The sequence below is a fragment of the Physella acuta genome, unplaced genomic scaffold (genome assembly GCF_028476545.2).
Source record: "Physella acuta isolate Inbredline_101_S28 unplaced genomic scaffold, ASM2847654v3 ptg000709l, whole genome shotgun sequence".
NCBI classification, from domain to species: Eukaryota; Metazoa; Mollusca; class Gastropoda; family Physidae; genus Physella; species Physella acuta.
The window spans coordinates 627,235-643,610 of record NW_026732228.1 but is presented as its reverse complement, the minus strand read 5'-3'; the positions used below and the strand labels follow the sequence as shown (position 1 = coordinate 643,610).

General features: G+C 33.7%; 2 protein-coding genes across 2 annotated transcripts; one reads left to right on the top strand and one right to left on the bottom strand.

Moving 5' to 3' along the window:
* Positions 1–56: 56 nt before the first annotated feature.
* On the top strand, positions 57–6,592 carry LOC131949665 (S-adenosylmethionine synthase-like). The gene is made up of 7 exons (XM_059311517.1): positions 57–240; positions 1,324–1,524; positions 2,544–2,806; positions 2,895–3,113; positions 3,206–3,388; positions 3,503–3,636; positions 5,477–6,592. The coding sequence occupies exons 1-7, from the start codon at positions 105–107 to the stop codon at positions 5,577–5,579; spliced, it is 1,239 nt and encodes a 412-aa protein (XP_059167500.1). The 5' UTR covers positions 57–104; the 3' UTR covers positions 5,580–6,592.
* An 861-nt stretch (positions 6,593–7,453) lies between these two features.
* LOC131949664 (alpha-L-fucosidase) lies at positions 7,454–15,223 on the bottom strand. The gene is made up of 9 exons (XM_059311516.1): positions 15,046–15,223; positions 11,774–11,957; positions 11,489–11,595; positions 11,200–11,330; positions 10,496–10,629; positions 10,164–10,261; positions 9,948–10,080; positions 8,249–8,419; positions 7,454–8,150 (listed from the first exon to the last, which is right to left on the bottom strand). The coding sequence occupies exons 1-9, from the start codon at positions 15,215–15,217 to the stop codon at positions 7,892–7,894; spliced, it is 1,389 nt and encodes a 462-aa protein (XP_059167499.1). The 5' UTR covers positions 15,218–15,223; the 3' UTR covers positions 7,454–7,891.
* Between the last annotated feature and the right edge of the window lie 1,153 nt (positions 15,224–16,376).

Sequence of the window (16,376 nt, the reverse complement as noted above, 5' to 3'; positions counted from 1 at the left end):
AGAATGCTTTACCACGTGACTAAGCGAAACCTATAAAATGAAAACAGCCATATCATTCGGTCTCTTTTCCACCACAACAGAAAGGGAATACTAGAAAGAATAAAATGTCTATTAACGGTGTCGCCAACGGGAATGGTAATCATTACAAGGAATTAAATGACCATTATGCAGAAGAATGCAGCCAAGATGATATTGGGACATTTCTATTCACATCCGAATCTGTGGGAGAGGGACATCCTGGTAATGGGAAAAAAAATATTTAGACTAGGCCTGATAAATTAACTAACACAATGAAAACTAAACTCGGTCTCTGGATCTAGACCTAGACTCAAGCTAGAGTCTAGACATAGATCTAGGATCTAGAGTCCAGGACTAGACTAGAGATCCTAGTTTAGAATTAGATCATATCATATCTAGATCTTAATGAGATCTAGATCTAGATCTAGTAACTAGATTCTAAAATCTAGAAAAGAATAAATTTATAATATAATTCTAACCTAGGACCTAGACTGTAGGTAGAATAGGGCGAATAGGGTCGAGTAAATGTGTAGTTTTCAGTGTTTGCAGTTGAAATCACGTGTTGACATACTATTTTAAACTTTCGTTTTATCGTTTTTGTCATTTATCATTGCCTCACGCTGATTTTCTAGTTTTAAAATTACCTAGATCTGGCAAATAAATAAATAGATCTAGAAGTAACTTAAATCTTACTTGCTTTCAGTTGTAACAACTAACAATTAAACACCAAGTTTATAATTATAATTTAGACTAAATCTAGATCTAGATCTAGAGTATAGAATAGATAGTCTCAATGTAACAAGTAAGCCTAACCAACCACTGAACCAGGCATCATAATAATTCTCATGTAGATCTAGATCTAGATTCTAGATCCAGTAATCTCAGTAATGTAGTGTAGGTTATAGATTCTAGATCTTGCTAGATTTATGTTTTATTTTTTAGGTCTAGACTTCTTGCTGAATTTCTTGATGGTTTTTGTTATTTTATTAGGTTCCTAAGGATCTAGATCTAGAATCTATTTTATTATTTTTAGTTGGTCTAAATCTAATAGCCTGATTGTCAATCAAGATAAAAAATAAAGCTAAACTGTGTAGGCCTCTAAGTTCTGTACCTATTTAACTATCAGGCCACTAGATCTAGATTCAAATTGTGTTTGATATCCAAAGAATCAATAATTTTAAAACCTGAGCAAATTAAATTTGTTACAATTGATGTGCAGCAGTTTGTTTACTACTGTGCTATGTTGAAATAATTTTTAAGTTTTATAACACCTTTGTTTTTCATGGCTATATTTCTTGTCTTCAGATAAGATCTGTGACCAAATTAGTGATGCAATTTTAGATGCACACTTGAGACAGGACCCAAGTGCCATGGTTGCATGTGAGACTGTGACAAAAACAGGCATGGTATTGGTTGCTGGGGAGATTTCATCTAAAGCAAATGTTGATTATCAGAAAGTCATCCGTGAAACGATCAAACAAATTGGATATGATGACTCCTCTAAAGGTAAAGTACCACTCATTGAATGACTAATTGATCTGTAAGACAGCGTTCTATTGCAATATTTAACACTAGGGTGGTGTTACGTCCTGGTTAGTTTCAACTCAAGAACGACTTGTGTTTACATTCAATACTTTTATTTGGTCTCAAATATTCACATTCCAGAGTAGCCCTCGTCCTAAGTGCTACCAACTAACCCGCTGACCTCCCACAATCGTTCACTCGCCCTTTTATATCCGCATTCGACAGTGGGATCACAATACATAAGCATACCGGGGTTATTACACAGTAGGGTGAACTGAACTTACACACGCACTCTCCCCCAAGTTGGAGACTATTTTAACCTATTCTAATCTGACCGCACAATGACCCGTTACAGGTGGTATGTTAGGTGTTACAGTAGTTAATGCCACAAGTTATCATCTGTTAAATGTTGGTATTTTAGTTATCAAGAAAAGCAAAGAGAATTTCTCTTACTATTGTCAATCTAGTGTCTGACTGGGCTCTTCCAAACATGTTTGCTAGTTGTTAGTAAGAAGTAGTAACTTTGTAGTCATTGCTTTGGCAGGACTTGGGCTATATTTTTGTTTAGCACTGACATTAGCCAGTTATATTAGTTGAATACCAGTAATTTTAACTCTTTAAGATTCTGATATTATCAGAAATGCAAATTAGGAGGCTTACATTTTTAGCCTCAATAGGACACCCTTGTGCAAGTGGACTAGTAAAACAAAGTATTTAATGCAGACTCTATAAGAGATTTGTTCTTGACATCCCTAAACTCCAGTCATTTCTTGATTACCTGGCTAATCAATTAAAAAAAACAACCTTTTAATTATTTGCCCTAATTTTCTGAGAGGGTACTTAGAGCAATTACCATCTTATGCAGGCATTGTTTTGAAAGTAACATTTTACATGTTTGCTACACACATTTTAAACGTAAAAACTTTTTCTACTTTATTAAATAAAGTAAATATAACATTTTTAATATTGATGAATTGCAAAGTTTCTTTCACCACTTTCAGGTTTTGACTACAAAACTTGCAATGTTTTGATTGCGCTGGAGGAACAGAGCCCTGATATTGCACAGGGTGTGCATGAAAAAAGTGGCAAAGATTCTGATGATATCGGTGCAGGTGACCAGGGATTGATGTTTGGATATGCCACAGATGAGACAGAAGAGTGTATGCCTCTTACTGTAGTCCTCTCTCATCAGCTAAATGCTAAAATTGCAGAACTGAGACGTAATGGAGTGCTACCTTGGGCTAGACCAGATTCAAAGACACAGGTAAAAAAGTTAAATGAAGCTCATTGTGTGAACAAATTTCCAGTTAAATGCTGGAATAGTCAGTACTAAACAAGTGCTTGTCTTTCAGGTTACAGTAGAATACAAGTACGTAAATGGAGCAGCTGTTCCACAGCGAGTACACACAGTCGTAATCTCAGTGCAGCATGATGAAAATGTTACTCTAGAACAACTGAGGAAAGATTTAAAGGAAAAGGTCATCTCTGCTGTTATCCCCTCAAAATACATAGACGACAGTACAGTTTATCATTTGCAGCCCTCTGGCAAATTCATTATTGGAGGACCACAGGTATGTTTCATTCACAAGATGTATAGTAGCAAGTACTTTGTTTTCAGCAAACATGTTTTGTATCATGGCTTGACTTTGTATATCTCTCTCAGGGTGATGCAGGTCTAACTGGACGAAAGATTATTGTTGATACCTATGGAGGATGGGGTGCTCATGGTGGTGGTGCATTTTCTGGTAAAGATTTCTCTAAAGTTGACAGATCTGCTGCTTATGCCTGCCGTTGGGTGGCAAAGTCTTTGGTCAAGGCTGGTCTATGTAAAAGAGTGCTGGTCCAGGTAATAGTCTTATTTAAAACTGAAAATCTAATAATACATAGTGTTTAGCAGATGCAAACAAGCAATTTCACAAGTAAAATGGATTGTTTATTCATGACAAAAATACTTTTATAGGTCTCGTATGCCATTGGAATTGCTGAGCCATTGTCTATAACCGTGTTCAGCTATGGCACATCAAAGAAATCAGAGAAACAACTGCTTGAAATTGTAAAGAACAATTTTGACCTTCGACCTGGCAGAATTGTCAAGTAAGGATTTTTTGTTATAATTTTTTGAATTAACTCCGAAGTAGATCTGGACTGTAAAATATCTACGTTATATTTCTAAAGCCAAGATTAAAAAGAATTTCATGTTCCCATGGATTTATCTGTACGAATTATTCTCATTGCTTCCTGTCTCCTTCACCATTAATTTTCTCTCTACCAGTTTATTACCTGTTCCTTCATGTTCCCATAGAAAATTGCTTGTTTTGAACAGGGTAACCGGGAATTTAAAAATTTAATTTCCTGGTCGGGAAAACCTTGAATTTCCATGAATAGCCAGGAAATATCTTTAAAATCTGGGAGATTTTTCGGGTATCGAAGGATTTAGACCGGGGTATAGGCCTATCCAATCGCTAGTCTCACTGCGCCTCGTGAACTAGTTTTGGCGCACAAAACTAGTCCTGCCGGTTCTCGTGGTGCCTTTTTACTGTTGATCTGTTTTCTGTCCAGTTTAATGGTACATCTACTGCTATGCTAGCTTAGGGTTACCCAACATTGGTGTGACGTCGTGTTTTTCATTTTTTTTTTTCAGGATTGGTTTAAAATTAAGTTTAGGCTACATATTTTTTTGTGTGGCTTATTTAAACTCGCAGTGTAGTCTAGAGATGGACCTAAATAAAATTTGTTAAAGGACTAGGATAGCGCGAGTACAGTCTTGTTTAATATTATTACCTATTTTAAGGATAACTGTTCTAGCAGACTATTTTATGGTTAGCCACTGATACTAAATTTGAGTGAAACACAGAGTAAAAAATTTTTTGTGTGCAAAAAACAGCTAATGTCACCAAAAATGTCATTTGCATATGGGTCAACTACAATTATTTCATGGGAGGGGAGATAAAAATTGTAACAACTGGAGTAAATAGGGCTTTCTTGAACCCTCTGTGACCCCAAGTAGGCCCACGCTTTCATACAGCATAGTATTTTTTGGGGGGAGGGGAGATAAAGTGATGTAGTCATCTGCGTTGTCGGTCGGGGTGGGGGGGATGCCATAACGTCAATTTTTAATAGCAGGCCAAGCTTTTTTGAAAAGCATACATATTGTGTTTACCATTTTCATAAGATTAGGTCTGCTTGGCTTAGATGGGTTTTTTAAATGGATAAAAATAACTTTTTTAAACCCTGAAACTTGATATTGCATCAGAAATTTTTAAAAATAAAAGTTGACAATACTTACTTACTTTTCAAGACATTTGATTCATATAATTTTTTGGATTGAAGTTTAGGATATGATTCACTTTAAAAATTAGTGGCACCTCTAAAAAAATGTCTGCTTTTTTTAGTTTACTTAAATTTAATTTGGCAAGTTTATGTTCAATGGTTATGCGTGTTGAAATTTATATGAAAATAGCAGGGGATTTTTTTTTTAATAGCTTGAAATTTATACTTGGAATAGCAGGGAATTTTCTGTCAAAAAAATTTGTGGGAACCCTGTATGAATTTATGACATCTATATGGTTTTAGCTTTTGTGTTGCGATTTTATTGATTGATATGGTCATTTTATACTTATATTGCCCAGCTTCCATTGTATTTTCATTATGTCGGGAAATCAAATTCTAGACTTTATTGCCCCTAAATCTTGTTAAAATCATCATTTTCTTACATTAAAAGAAAATATTAGCACGTTATATTTTTTAGATATTTAAATTATAGGGGCCATTATTTTGACTGTAAGTGCATTTGTCCAGGGTTAAATTGTTAAATCTGATTTAGGTCTTCTTACTGTGATGCTGGTATATATAATGTATCATCTGTCAAGGGTGAAAGTGTTAAATCTGTTCTGGTGGGTACTTAGATGAATAAAATTTTATTTTTTTTCTTCAGGGAACTGGACCTCCGCAAGCCCATTTATCAGAACACAGCTTGTTATGGACATTTTGGTAGAAATGACTTCACCTGGGAGCAGCCTAAGAAACTGATCTTTTAATTTGATTATGTGCATTCTCATCTCATTTCATTTGTTGTGGGTTTTTAAATTAAGCTTTTGAAAATATGCTACGGTAATTTACTACATACCTTTGTTGCACACAATTTTGAGAGTTGGCATACAAAGTGTGTAATAAATCACCTAGTGTCTATGTACAAATTTTCACAAGCCATTTATAAGCAGGCATAATTGTTAAACATAATTATGAGAGCAAGCATTCCTGTTGTTGAATCAAAAGTTAAGATGTGCAAATGAATGGATGGATGCGTGGTCACTGTAAGCTGTAACTGCCATGTTTGTGTTCTTTTATAATGAAAACATTTGAATTATGTAGGTGGACTTGGGATTTCGGGGCTTTTAGCCCTGTAGGCCACAGTAATTAGAAGGATAGGCTGACGTGGACGACATGCTGTTTGTTTTTGTAAATCAATGTAGTTGTGTTGCCTGGGGTATCAACACAATTTTACAGTTTCAAAATCGCTTTGACTCAAATTCTAATTATGTATTTTGGCATGGTTGTCTGCCTTGGCTTTGTTGCTGCCCTCTAGTTATTGCAAATGTGCATTCATTTTTTTTTTTTTTGTGACCCTGCGCACATTTGTCTTGTGTTTATGAAAATTCATGGAAAAGAGCACTATTTATAAACACTCGGGCCTACATCCCAATGACTCTACATTTTTTAAAAAGTGGGTTTTTTTTAACTATGTATTATTAATACGTTTATTTTGGGTGCATATTTTCATGTTCGTTTTTCTACTAATATTTTTAGAACTTTTTGTCATTATCAATAGTTAGACTGTAACTTGCCCATCACATGCTAAACCATGTTATTGTTAAGCCTAATTTCATTGTGCACATCAGTTCATACATTTTTTTCAACAATTTTATTTAAGTTATGGTTTAATGCCATAGCTATACTAGCCAGCACTCTGAGGGCAATTTTTATCAAGTTAATTGTGTATACACTTTTTATCTGACTAAATGAGATTATCTAAATAAAATGAAATTGACCATACTTTGTGCCTGTTAATTTTTTCACACATGCCTTTTTTACAAATGAAGTCCCTTATTTTTTCATAATCCTTTATTTAAAAAAAAATCTTTGCAACAAATCACCACATCTAACTTAAAAAGTTACAGGAATAAAAATGTTCACTGTAATTAGTTAGGGAAACTATTAAGTAAGCAAAAGCTCACTTGTGTAGATTAGCATCAGTAGTTTCTTAATCCAAATCCATATGAAACATCTTAAACAATTGTACAAATAATGTAATTTCCAAGGCAATGTAAAAGTATTCTTGTAATATGTAGTTTGAGGGGCTGATCATCTACAGAACTTACTAAACAAATTTAAACAATTATCAAATCAAATGTTGAACAACTGAATTCCCAGAATCAAAAGATTACAAAATCGATCATCTTTTTACAAGTCACTGACAATGTTAGTTATGAAGATATTTTAATTTTTTTCAGTAATCAATTTAAAAACAAATTATCTAAAAAATGAAAAACTTGTATTGAAGGTTTCAGGAACATTTTGTCTGTATGAAGGTTGGTGGTCTAAGGGAAAGTTGTACATCATTATTTGGGATATGTGGTGTTTAAAAAGGGTTTTAATAGTTTTATGTTTGATTTATAATAGGTGCTGGATACCTAACATTAAAATGTAAACTGAACACTAAACCAACATAAAGTCTAATCCAAACCATTACCCAGCATCATAATAATATTAAAATTAGCAACGAATTGTGAAATACTATACATATTATAAAGTAAGAAAAATTAGACATGGTTAAATACAATAGATTGACAGATATAAATGTAATACTGACTCTGTGACTTCAAATGAGACGTAAGAAAAAATAATAAAAATATTTATATTATAAAAACATTTATTTAGATGCCATTAAATTCAGTTTCAACTACCCAAAATCAGTTTGTTCATATGATTTGAGTTGGAAAAAAAAACCAACCCAGCTTTTGTTTAACAAAACATATCTAATAAAGTATTTGTTTGCACTAGTTTATCAAATCAATTGTTGCATCCTGTTCTGAGAGAGTTAATAAAATATTTTTCTTCACTTTTATAATAGCATTCAAATTATTCTGTGTAACCCAGTGGGAAAGTCTGTTGCATAATTATCAAACAAAGCAAAATCTGAAGTGTGAATAAATATAAAAAAACAAACCAAACAACTGAAATGTAGTTGTGTTAAAGATATTGACTGTCCTACACACAATTAGTACAATTAGTTTTCTTTAACCATTTATAACTTAAAATAAAGTACAAAACCACAAAGAAGCAGTGTTGATCAATTCATAAGGTAGGTTATCTTAAATGTCCACGCCCACTTGCAAGGCAAATCATTGAAATTGATGGGTGGAATGAATACAGATATTCCTGTAGGTGACAACGGCTTCCATTGGAATGGTGGGCCTTTGTATCCAACCAGGGACACTTCTGTCTGCTCAGATGGAACTGGGGCTCCCAAATTTAACTGATTTGAGTCTGGCCAAGATAGAGCTATGGCATACACAACTGCAGGGCTGACTTTATTGTTCTGGGTGTACCTGATATAAGAATAAATATGGTTTAATTCATAAGAGTTTTATCTGGCAATAATAACAGAGCTAGGGAAAGAAAAAAATCACAAAAACAAATATCTTACCAGACTCCACTTGTCAATGTGTCATTTTGAAACTTCCATGGCCTTGAGCCATAAATAGCCTCACCATTCACCTTCAGCCAAGATCCCATTTGCAGAAGACGTTCCTGGTAAATTGGAGTAATCTCTCCATAGCTAGTGGGACCAACATTCATAAGCATGTTTCCATTACAGCTGTAGGATATTGAAAGTTCAAGGTTACAAGTACTCATTACCCCACATACTCTGTATCCAGATCTATAGTTCTCCCCCCCCCCCCCCCCCCCCCAAGGGATGCCTATAAGAAACTGGTGGCATGCTGGAGTTGGGTTTTTAGTGCCTCATTTTGCCCCTAATAATGATGCCCCTTTATCGTCTTTTCACATGAGGCAGATTAAGATAAGTTCATCTGTTTTGATGACCTCAGCTTAAAATGGGATAATGTGGTCAGTTCTATGCCCAACTGCCTTAGTTTTCTCTAACATGAATCAAGTACCCATCAGAGCAGGGTGGGATCATGGACACCCTACAGACTAGAGTCCAGGATGTAAACTCGAGACTGTGGTTAGCAGCTCACACAAACTCACGATGCACATTTGTAGTCCCAATAGTGATTTTATTTGAGTTTTAAAGGCTTTTTCTTCTAAATTTCATCCACTAAAATTATAATTTTTTGACATATGAGAGATTTTTTACTGACTTTAATCATTCCAATATCAGTTTATGTAGGTAATTCCACACCATAAAAAAAAATTATCAAATAATTACAAAAAGCAGAGAACTTTAGGTAAAATTTCCCATGGCAATGATTGCTATGACCATTTTTAAAATATTTATTGGGGCCCACATTTCTAGTGAATGATTTTTTAAAGAATGTAAGGTTTAAAATATCAAGTAGTGTTGAGTGTTGTTTGGTGTATAAGTAATTGTGTAGCAGAAGATTTTTGCATAGCACATGGTGAGAATTTTTTGTCAGTCTGTCAGTCAATCTCATCTTGGTTGTATAAGAATTGTAGTCCTGTCATGTTATCTTGTCTTTATTTTGTTGAAGTAGTACATGTGTTATTTATAAATCAATTTTGGATTCATCATTTCATTTTTAAGAGTTCATATACATATTGATTGCCATTGGTCATATGGCTCACTCATTGGTTGATGACCTCCCACAGATAGCTGGGTAAATCAAACAATCAAGACATCTAAACACATATCATACATTATTTTGGGTTTTAACAACCACTATATTATAAATAATTACCACAAGTTTAGGAAAGTTAAAATTCCTTATTTAGTTTAGGTTATCCTTTGGTAACCAACATAATATCAAAATTATTGTTGCATTTTTTAAAATTGAAGAGCTCTGTCAATTATTATTTTAATCATAAAAAAGCACAAGTCTACTCAAATGACGGATTAGTTTATGATCAGAATAAATATTCATTTTATATTGTAATCACAGACTGCTGTTTATAAGTAGCTCTCAATAGATAGCTGCTTTGTGCATGCTTGTACATAAAATAATTTATTTTATTATAGACAAAAATGCTACAAAAAATAAACAACAAAATATGTATGATCTAGCATTATCATAATCTAAAACTATGATACATAATTTCACTTCCACAAAACAATGGAGTAGATATTCAACGCTGAGAGTCATTCAGAGCTAAGAATTCATCTTCTTACCTGAGTGGATAAAGAATTGTTATGTCACATGACGTACCTTACAGTTGATACCAACTGCTTCAATAGTTCCTCTATGGAAAGGATGTCAGCCAAATCAGCATTTCTCCTGAAGCCCCAGGATTGGCCATCTATTGTCATTGCATTTTCCCATTTATGTGATACCAGGTAACCTTTAAAGTTAAGTTAAATTTCAAATTTAATTTCTTTATGAAACAAATAAATACATAAGTGTTTCTGAAACTGAACTGCTCACCTGGATTATACCTGTCAGTGCAGGTGTAAAAACCACCATGGTGGCACATTACTGACTGGCCCCATCTGTCATTTGTCACTACGGTGTCCTTAACTGGGCTAGAGATTTTGTACAACAGGACGCAGGTCAGTGATAAAAGATTGATTGGAATGTCATTAACGTCAACATTTAATTAGGAATTGAAATGTATAGATCTAAATATTATAAGAAACAATTATTGATGAATTCCTAGCTTTACAGTTTTAAAATATGAGAATGAAAAATGTAATGATGAACAACTGAAAGACGAGAGAGGCAACAATAAAATGGAAACAAACTGTGATGTGACTCACCTGCTGTTATACAACCAGGCAATAAACTCAGTGGATTTCCAATACTTGTCTGGGGCCTCCCAGTCCCCATCTGACCACACAACATCAGGTTTGTAAGTGTTGACCAGTTCGTACAACTCGGGCAGTGTTTTACTCTGCACATTGGAAATATTTTCATTTTACTCACATCCAGCCCAAAATAAATTATTTTTTTTATAATTAATACAATTAGATGTTTTATAAAAACAAATATTACTGCTAGTGTCTTAACAATTTACTCATTTACTTGTGTATTATTGTCTTAACAATTTACTCATTTACTTGTGTATTATTGTCTTAACAATTTACACATTTACTTGTGTATTATTGTCTTAACAATTTACTCATTTACTTGTGTATTATTGTCTTAACAATTTACTCATTTACTTGTGTATTATTGTCTTAACAATTTACTCATTTACTTGTGTATTATTGTCTTAACAATTTACTAATTTACTTGGGTATTATTGTCTTAACAATTTACTCATTTACTTGGGTATTATTGTCTTAACAATTTACTCATTTACTTGTGTATTATTGTCTTAACAATTTACTCATTTACTTGTGTATTATTGTCTTAACAATTTACTCATTTACTTGTGTATTATTAGATAAGACAAATAGCTATAGAGCTTGTAATTGAAAAATGTTAAAACAATATTTGATGAATAAAGAAAGATGATTACATTAACAAAATCTTGAGTAGTAAAATTGTTGTTCTTATCCTGTAGGTATAGTGGATGAAACCATTCAAACAAAGAATGATACAAGCCAAAGTGGAGGTTAGTGTGGTTCTTGATGGCATCAGCAAGTTCACCTGTGTTATTTTAAACAACTTCATCAAAAACTGTATTCATAACATTAAAGTTAAACAAATAAACAGGTAATTACTGCTATTGTACGAGTACTTAGAAATTAACAGTGTGTTTTTAAATTGAACACTATATTCTATAATACAGTGTAAACAGTACTTGCCAACTATGTCTCTATTGGGACCCGTGTCTTTGGAGTTCCATGTCCATGAATACTTGGAAGGCCAGTTAGTAAAGCCCTCGTGATGCTTGCTGACAAAAACTATGTACCTAATTAAGCAAAATGTAAACAAAAAGTAAAATAAAATACAGTAAGATTGAAAAAGTGATTGACACTTCTGGGTTTCTTTTAATACCACAATACTGCTACAAGGGTTGTGATTCAGAACAAGATATCTATCTCAATTACACTCAAGTAAGTTCATGTATTTTTAAATGAGGCCCATACTTAGCTCCAGCATTTTGGAAGAGTTGTGCCCACTCTAGGGCATTGAAGAATTCAGCTGTGAATTGTTTGCCGAAGTCTGCATATGTAAAGCCTGGTGGGTAATTTTTTTCCATAAACTCAACAGTGTCCATGTACTTCGCCCCCTGCCAGTCCCACCAAAACCATTCCGACCGAAAGCTAGGAACTAATAGGAAAAACAAAAAAGTTTACAAAAATAATTTAATAAATGGTTATAGGGCTTGTATGAGGGTGGGGGTAACCAGCAACACCACCACATGTGAGAGTGGGGGGGGGGGGGGGTGATGAAGATGATGAAAAGATCCAACACACAGTTCCAGTCCAAATATAATGTTCTTTATTAACATTTGTACACAATCAACTTCCTACCTACTAAACTACACTGTACTACTACCACTACTATCTAACTGTATCTAGCTCTACATATGTCCGACTGTCTTTACCTTGCTCTCATTTCTCTACCTAACTCTGACCGTTCTCTTTGCTAGCTAATTATCATCTGCGCCGCTGATCTAACTACTGACCCACGCCTCAGTGGTCAGCTGACCGTCCCATGTGACCGGTCAGCTCCTGCACTTTCATTTGTCTCTCTAACCAACTCGCTAGTCTGTTTCTGCTAACCTCTATCTGCTTGACCTACCCTTGACGTAACCTTGCGTCATCACAATGAGCATCTCAATGAATACTTTACTAAACCAGTAATTTCAGAAATCTTTTTAATACAATAAAGCCATTATTAAGCAAAAAAGGCTTTTACTATTATAGCTAAAGATAATTATGTTATGTGCAGGTATTGTCTTTTTCTATTTAGGAGGTATTGTAAAAATATAAAAACAGAACAAAATTAAAGTTTTAAAACAACTTATGGTCTCCAATCTGAATTGATTGTTATCAAGTTGCCATCCAAACTTGAACATGATCAGTCATTTACTATATACAATGTCTATAATTTTCTGAATGAATAAAGGGTATTATTTGCCTTTTTACTTTCTCGTATACAAAGTATAGAGGAAGTATTGAAATCGTGAAAAAAATCAAAATCGTGATTTTCACAAATGTCGCGATTTTACACCTCCCTGAGTCGGAAAAACATATTTTTGCAATTTTTTCCATGTCCTAGTGTGTGTGTATGTCTGAGAACATGATACCTTGAGTACTGTTAGAGCTAGGTTGATAAAATTTCATATATAGGTATTATATCAAATTTGTAGTTCTGTATCAATTTTTCAGCGATTTCCGATAACCATAAGTGGAACTTATTCTACTTTGATTTTTGAAAAGCCTGTAGCTTGAATACTGTTTCAGACAGATTAATGAAATTTCATATATAAGTAGAGTCAAATTTTGAGTAATTTCCGTTGACCGAAAGTAGTGCTTTATGCTATTTCCGATTTGTCAAAAAAATTTATAAAGTACTAGTATGCCGCACTATTATACAAATTATTTGCTGTTCACATAGTGTGCATTTCTTTTTTCTACGAGATTCTATGTAAAAACTGATTAAAAATCATTTCTATATCTTGAAAATATTTGATAAAGTTTAGGGGAGATCACTCCAGCTATATTACTTTTAGAATGTCTTACCTACAAGAAATGTAAACAATTGTGAACATTCACCTGATTGATTGGTTTACCACATGCTATCTAGTTACCTCCCTTGGTTAACTGAATATAGACATCTTTAAATTTATTTTTAACAACCAATTTAAAATCTAATTAGAATTAATATTAAATATTTTTGAATTGTCTTCAGAAAAGCACATACTTCCTATGTTTGCAAAAATTGCGCCATAAGGATTAGCTCTACTCTGAGCTACAATATTTGATCATAAACCAACCACCGACATATAGGCAGTTTAACTTAAAAAATGCTTGCACAGTGGTACCTTGGTACAGTGGTACATTTGGCAATTTTGATATGAGCAGTCAAGCGAGCAATGTAGTACTTTAAGTTACAAGCAAAATTTAAGATATGAGGAAACGGCTGTGCTTGTTTCAAAGTTCATGCAAAAAAAAAAAAAAAAAAACCAAAAAAGTTGCAACTGATCAAGCAATGCAGAAATTGAATAACACTTGTTTAACTCATTTCAGCAACAATCAGAAAGTGAAGAGAAAAACAGTCATGAAAAAAAGCAAAAGTAATAAGAAATTACCACAGAGCAACCTTCAGTGAATTTTAGTTAAGTTCCATTAAGTTTAAGGATAAAGTGTAGCCTTAAAACTGTAACAAGTAAGTGATTTAAAGTAACAGAAAGAGTTAAGCATTAACAGTGTAGAGAGTAAGTAAATGAAGTAAAGGTTATCCGCCTATCTTCTCCGCCCTACACCTTCACCAACATTTTTAGTAAGCTCAAGTCAGCCGGTTGATTTCTTTACATTCTCCTTTTTTATCTTTTTAAACAACATGTATTATTTATAAACACATTTTTCTTATTAAATATACGTAACAAAAACAAACTGGAGTGGTATTTTGGTGGCTAAAATGGATTAATGGCATTTCATATTGATTCAATGGAGTGCTTTGTTATAAGAGCAATGTAACAGAAAAATTTTAATTCAGTGTTTTTTTTTTCTTTAGCTAGGCATAGTGTGGTACATTTATGCTTTTTCATTGAGCAATATACAATACAAAGTATATAGAAAATGCAATTTATCAGGCTGGTTTAAGTTTAAGAAACCATTCAAATCAGTCATCAACTCATCAAGGTTGAACAATTTTTGCTCTTAATTGTGAGTCTAAACAGCATCAATCAAACCATAATCATTTAACTATTATTTTATTACTAGTAATATGTTTTTATGTAGTAGGCCAAAGTATTAGGCAGATGAAGTAGAGTTCATTTTTCTTGACCTCAGGATAGGAAGGGATAATGTGGTTAGCACTATGTTCAGCCCCCTTCGCTTTCCCTACTAATGTGAGTTAGGTACCCATCGGAGCTAGGTGGACTCAGTGACATTTGACTGACTTGAACTCAGATTCAAACTTTGGGTTATTTCTTTCAGGTTTATAGTCTGGTGCTCTACCGTTAGGCCATGCTGTCCCCTAATACTAGTAATATGTAGTAGGTAACTTAAAATAAATCTACAACTAGAATTTACTAGTAAATTACTAGAGTTAACTAGATCTAGATCAAGAGACAAGAGCAGGTTGGGCAAGTCAGGACATGTTGATCACTCAGTACTGACATTCATTAATAATAATTAATTAGTGATTAATGAATCTCAATGATGAACAACTAAAATAGACTAATTACCTGAAAATACCCCCCAATGAATGAATATGCCCAACTTTGCATCGTCATACCAATCTGGGAGTGGGCGTTTATCCAAAGAATCCCAGTTTGGTGTGTATTGAGAGGAAGCTAATGAAATAGCAACAGCAAAAACACTCAATCGTATCCTAAATTTGTCTATGTAATACGCCATTTTGAAAGTCACATGACAAAAGTCACGTGAGGTCAATCATTGGATGTAGTAGCCTATGATCTGTTGACCCATGGAAGTTAGCCTTATTAATTCTCAGAATGGAGAAAAGTAAAGTTATAGAATCTAGTAGATTTCAACGTAAAATATGATATATTTTACACATCATTCATAATAACTCAAAATAAATAAATGCTTTATAAAAATTAAGGAAGACTAGGGGTCACAAGACGATTGGGTTTTAGTACATCTGGTTGCTTTCTCTAGCAGTAGCGGCGAGTAGCCTGCTTAAAGTGTAGAATTTACACACGAACTAGATTTCTAGATCTAGATCTACTAGATCTAGATTTACCTGTGATGCTTGCTAAATCTACTCATAGATCATTTAATTACCTGCATATACACCCCAAGTAATGAAAATACCCAACTTTGCGTCATCGTACCATTCTGGAAGCGGTCTTTTATCTAACGAGTCCCAATTTGGTGCGTATTGTGAAGAAACTAACAAACAGTATGCAATGAAATAACTAAGCCGCAGCCAAACTTTGATAGCATGACTAGATCTATTAATCGCCATTTTAAAGTCACAATCACATGACCAAAAAGAAATTGCGGGTGTGATAAATATTAAAATGTGAAACATTGAAACGACGAGGCGCCAAATGAAAAGAAAGGATGCGGGCCTAAGACCGCAGATATTTCTTGCAATTTCTTGTCGCATTTTACTCAAAAATTGAGTCCAACAAACTAAGAGATCTAGAATCTAGATCTAGTGAGATCTAGAAGAATCTACTGCCTCAGAGTTTATCAACTAGAAGCTAGACTTTGTTTTTACTACATTAATTACAAATATTGATATAAAAGCGCAAAGTCCCCGTAAGGTAATTTAGCAAAATAGAATGAAATGTTTTGGCACAAAAAAAAAAAAAAAAAAATCCAAGTCCAGTTTAAAAATGTATCATTGAGTTATTTGAAAGGAGAGCTAGCTAACAGTTTCAGTTTGTGATGTAGTTGATTGAAGTGAGAGATAACTATGCAAGATAACAGATATTAGACCTAGACCTATATGATTATCTATTAATCATAGGGTTGCCAGGTGTCAAGTTTTGAACTGGACAGTCCAGTATTTGAGCAGACTGTCCAGGATAAAATAAATATAAAT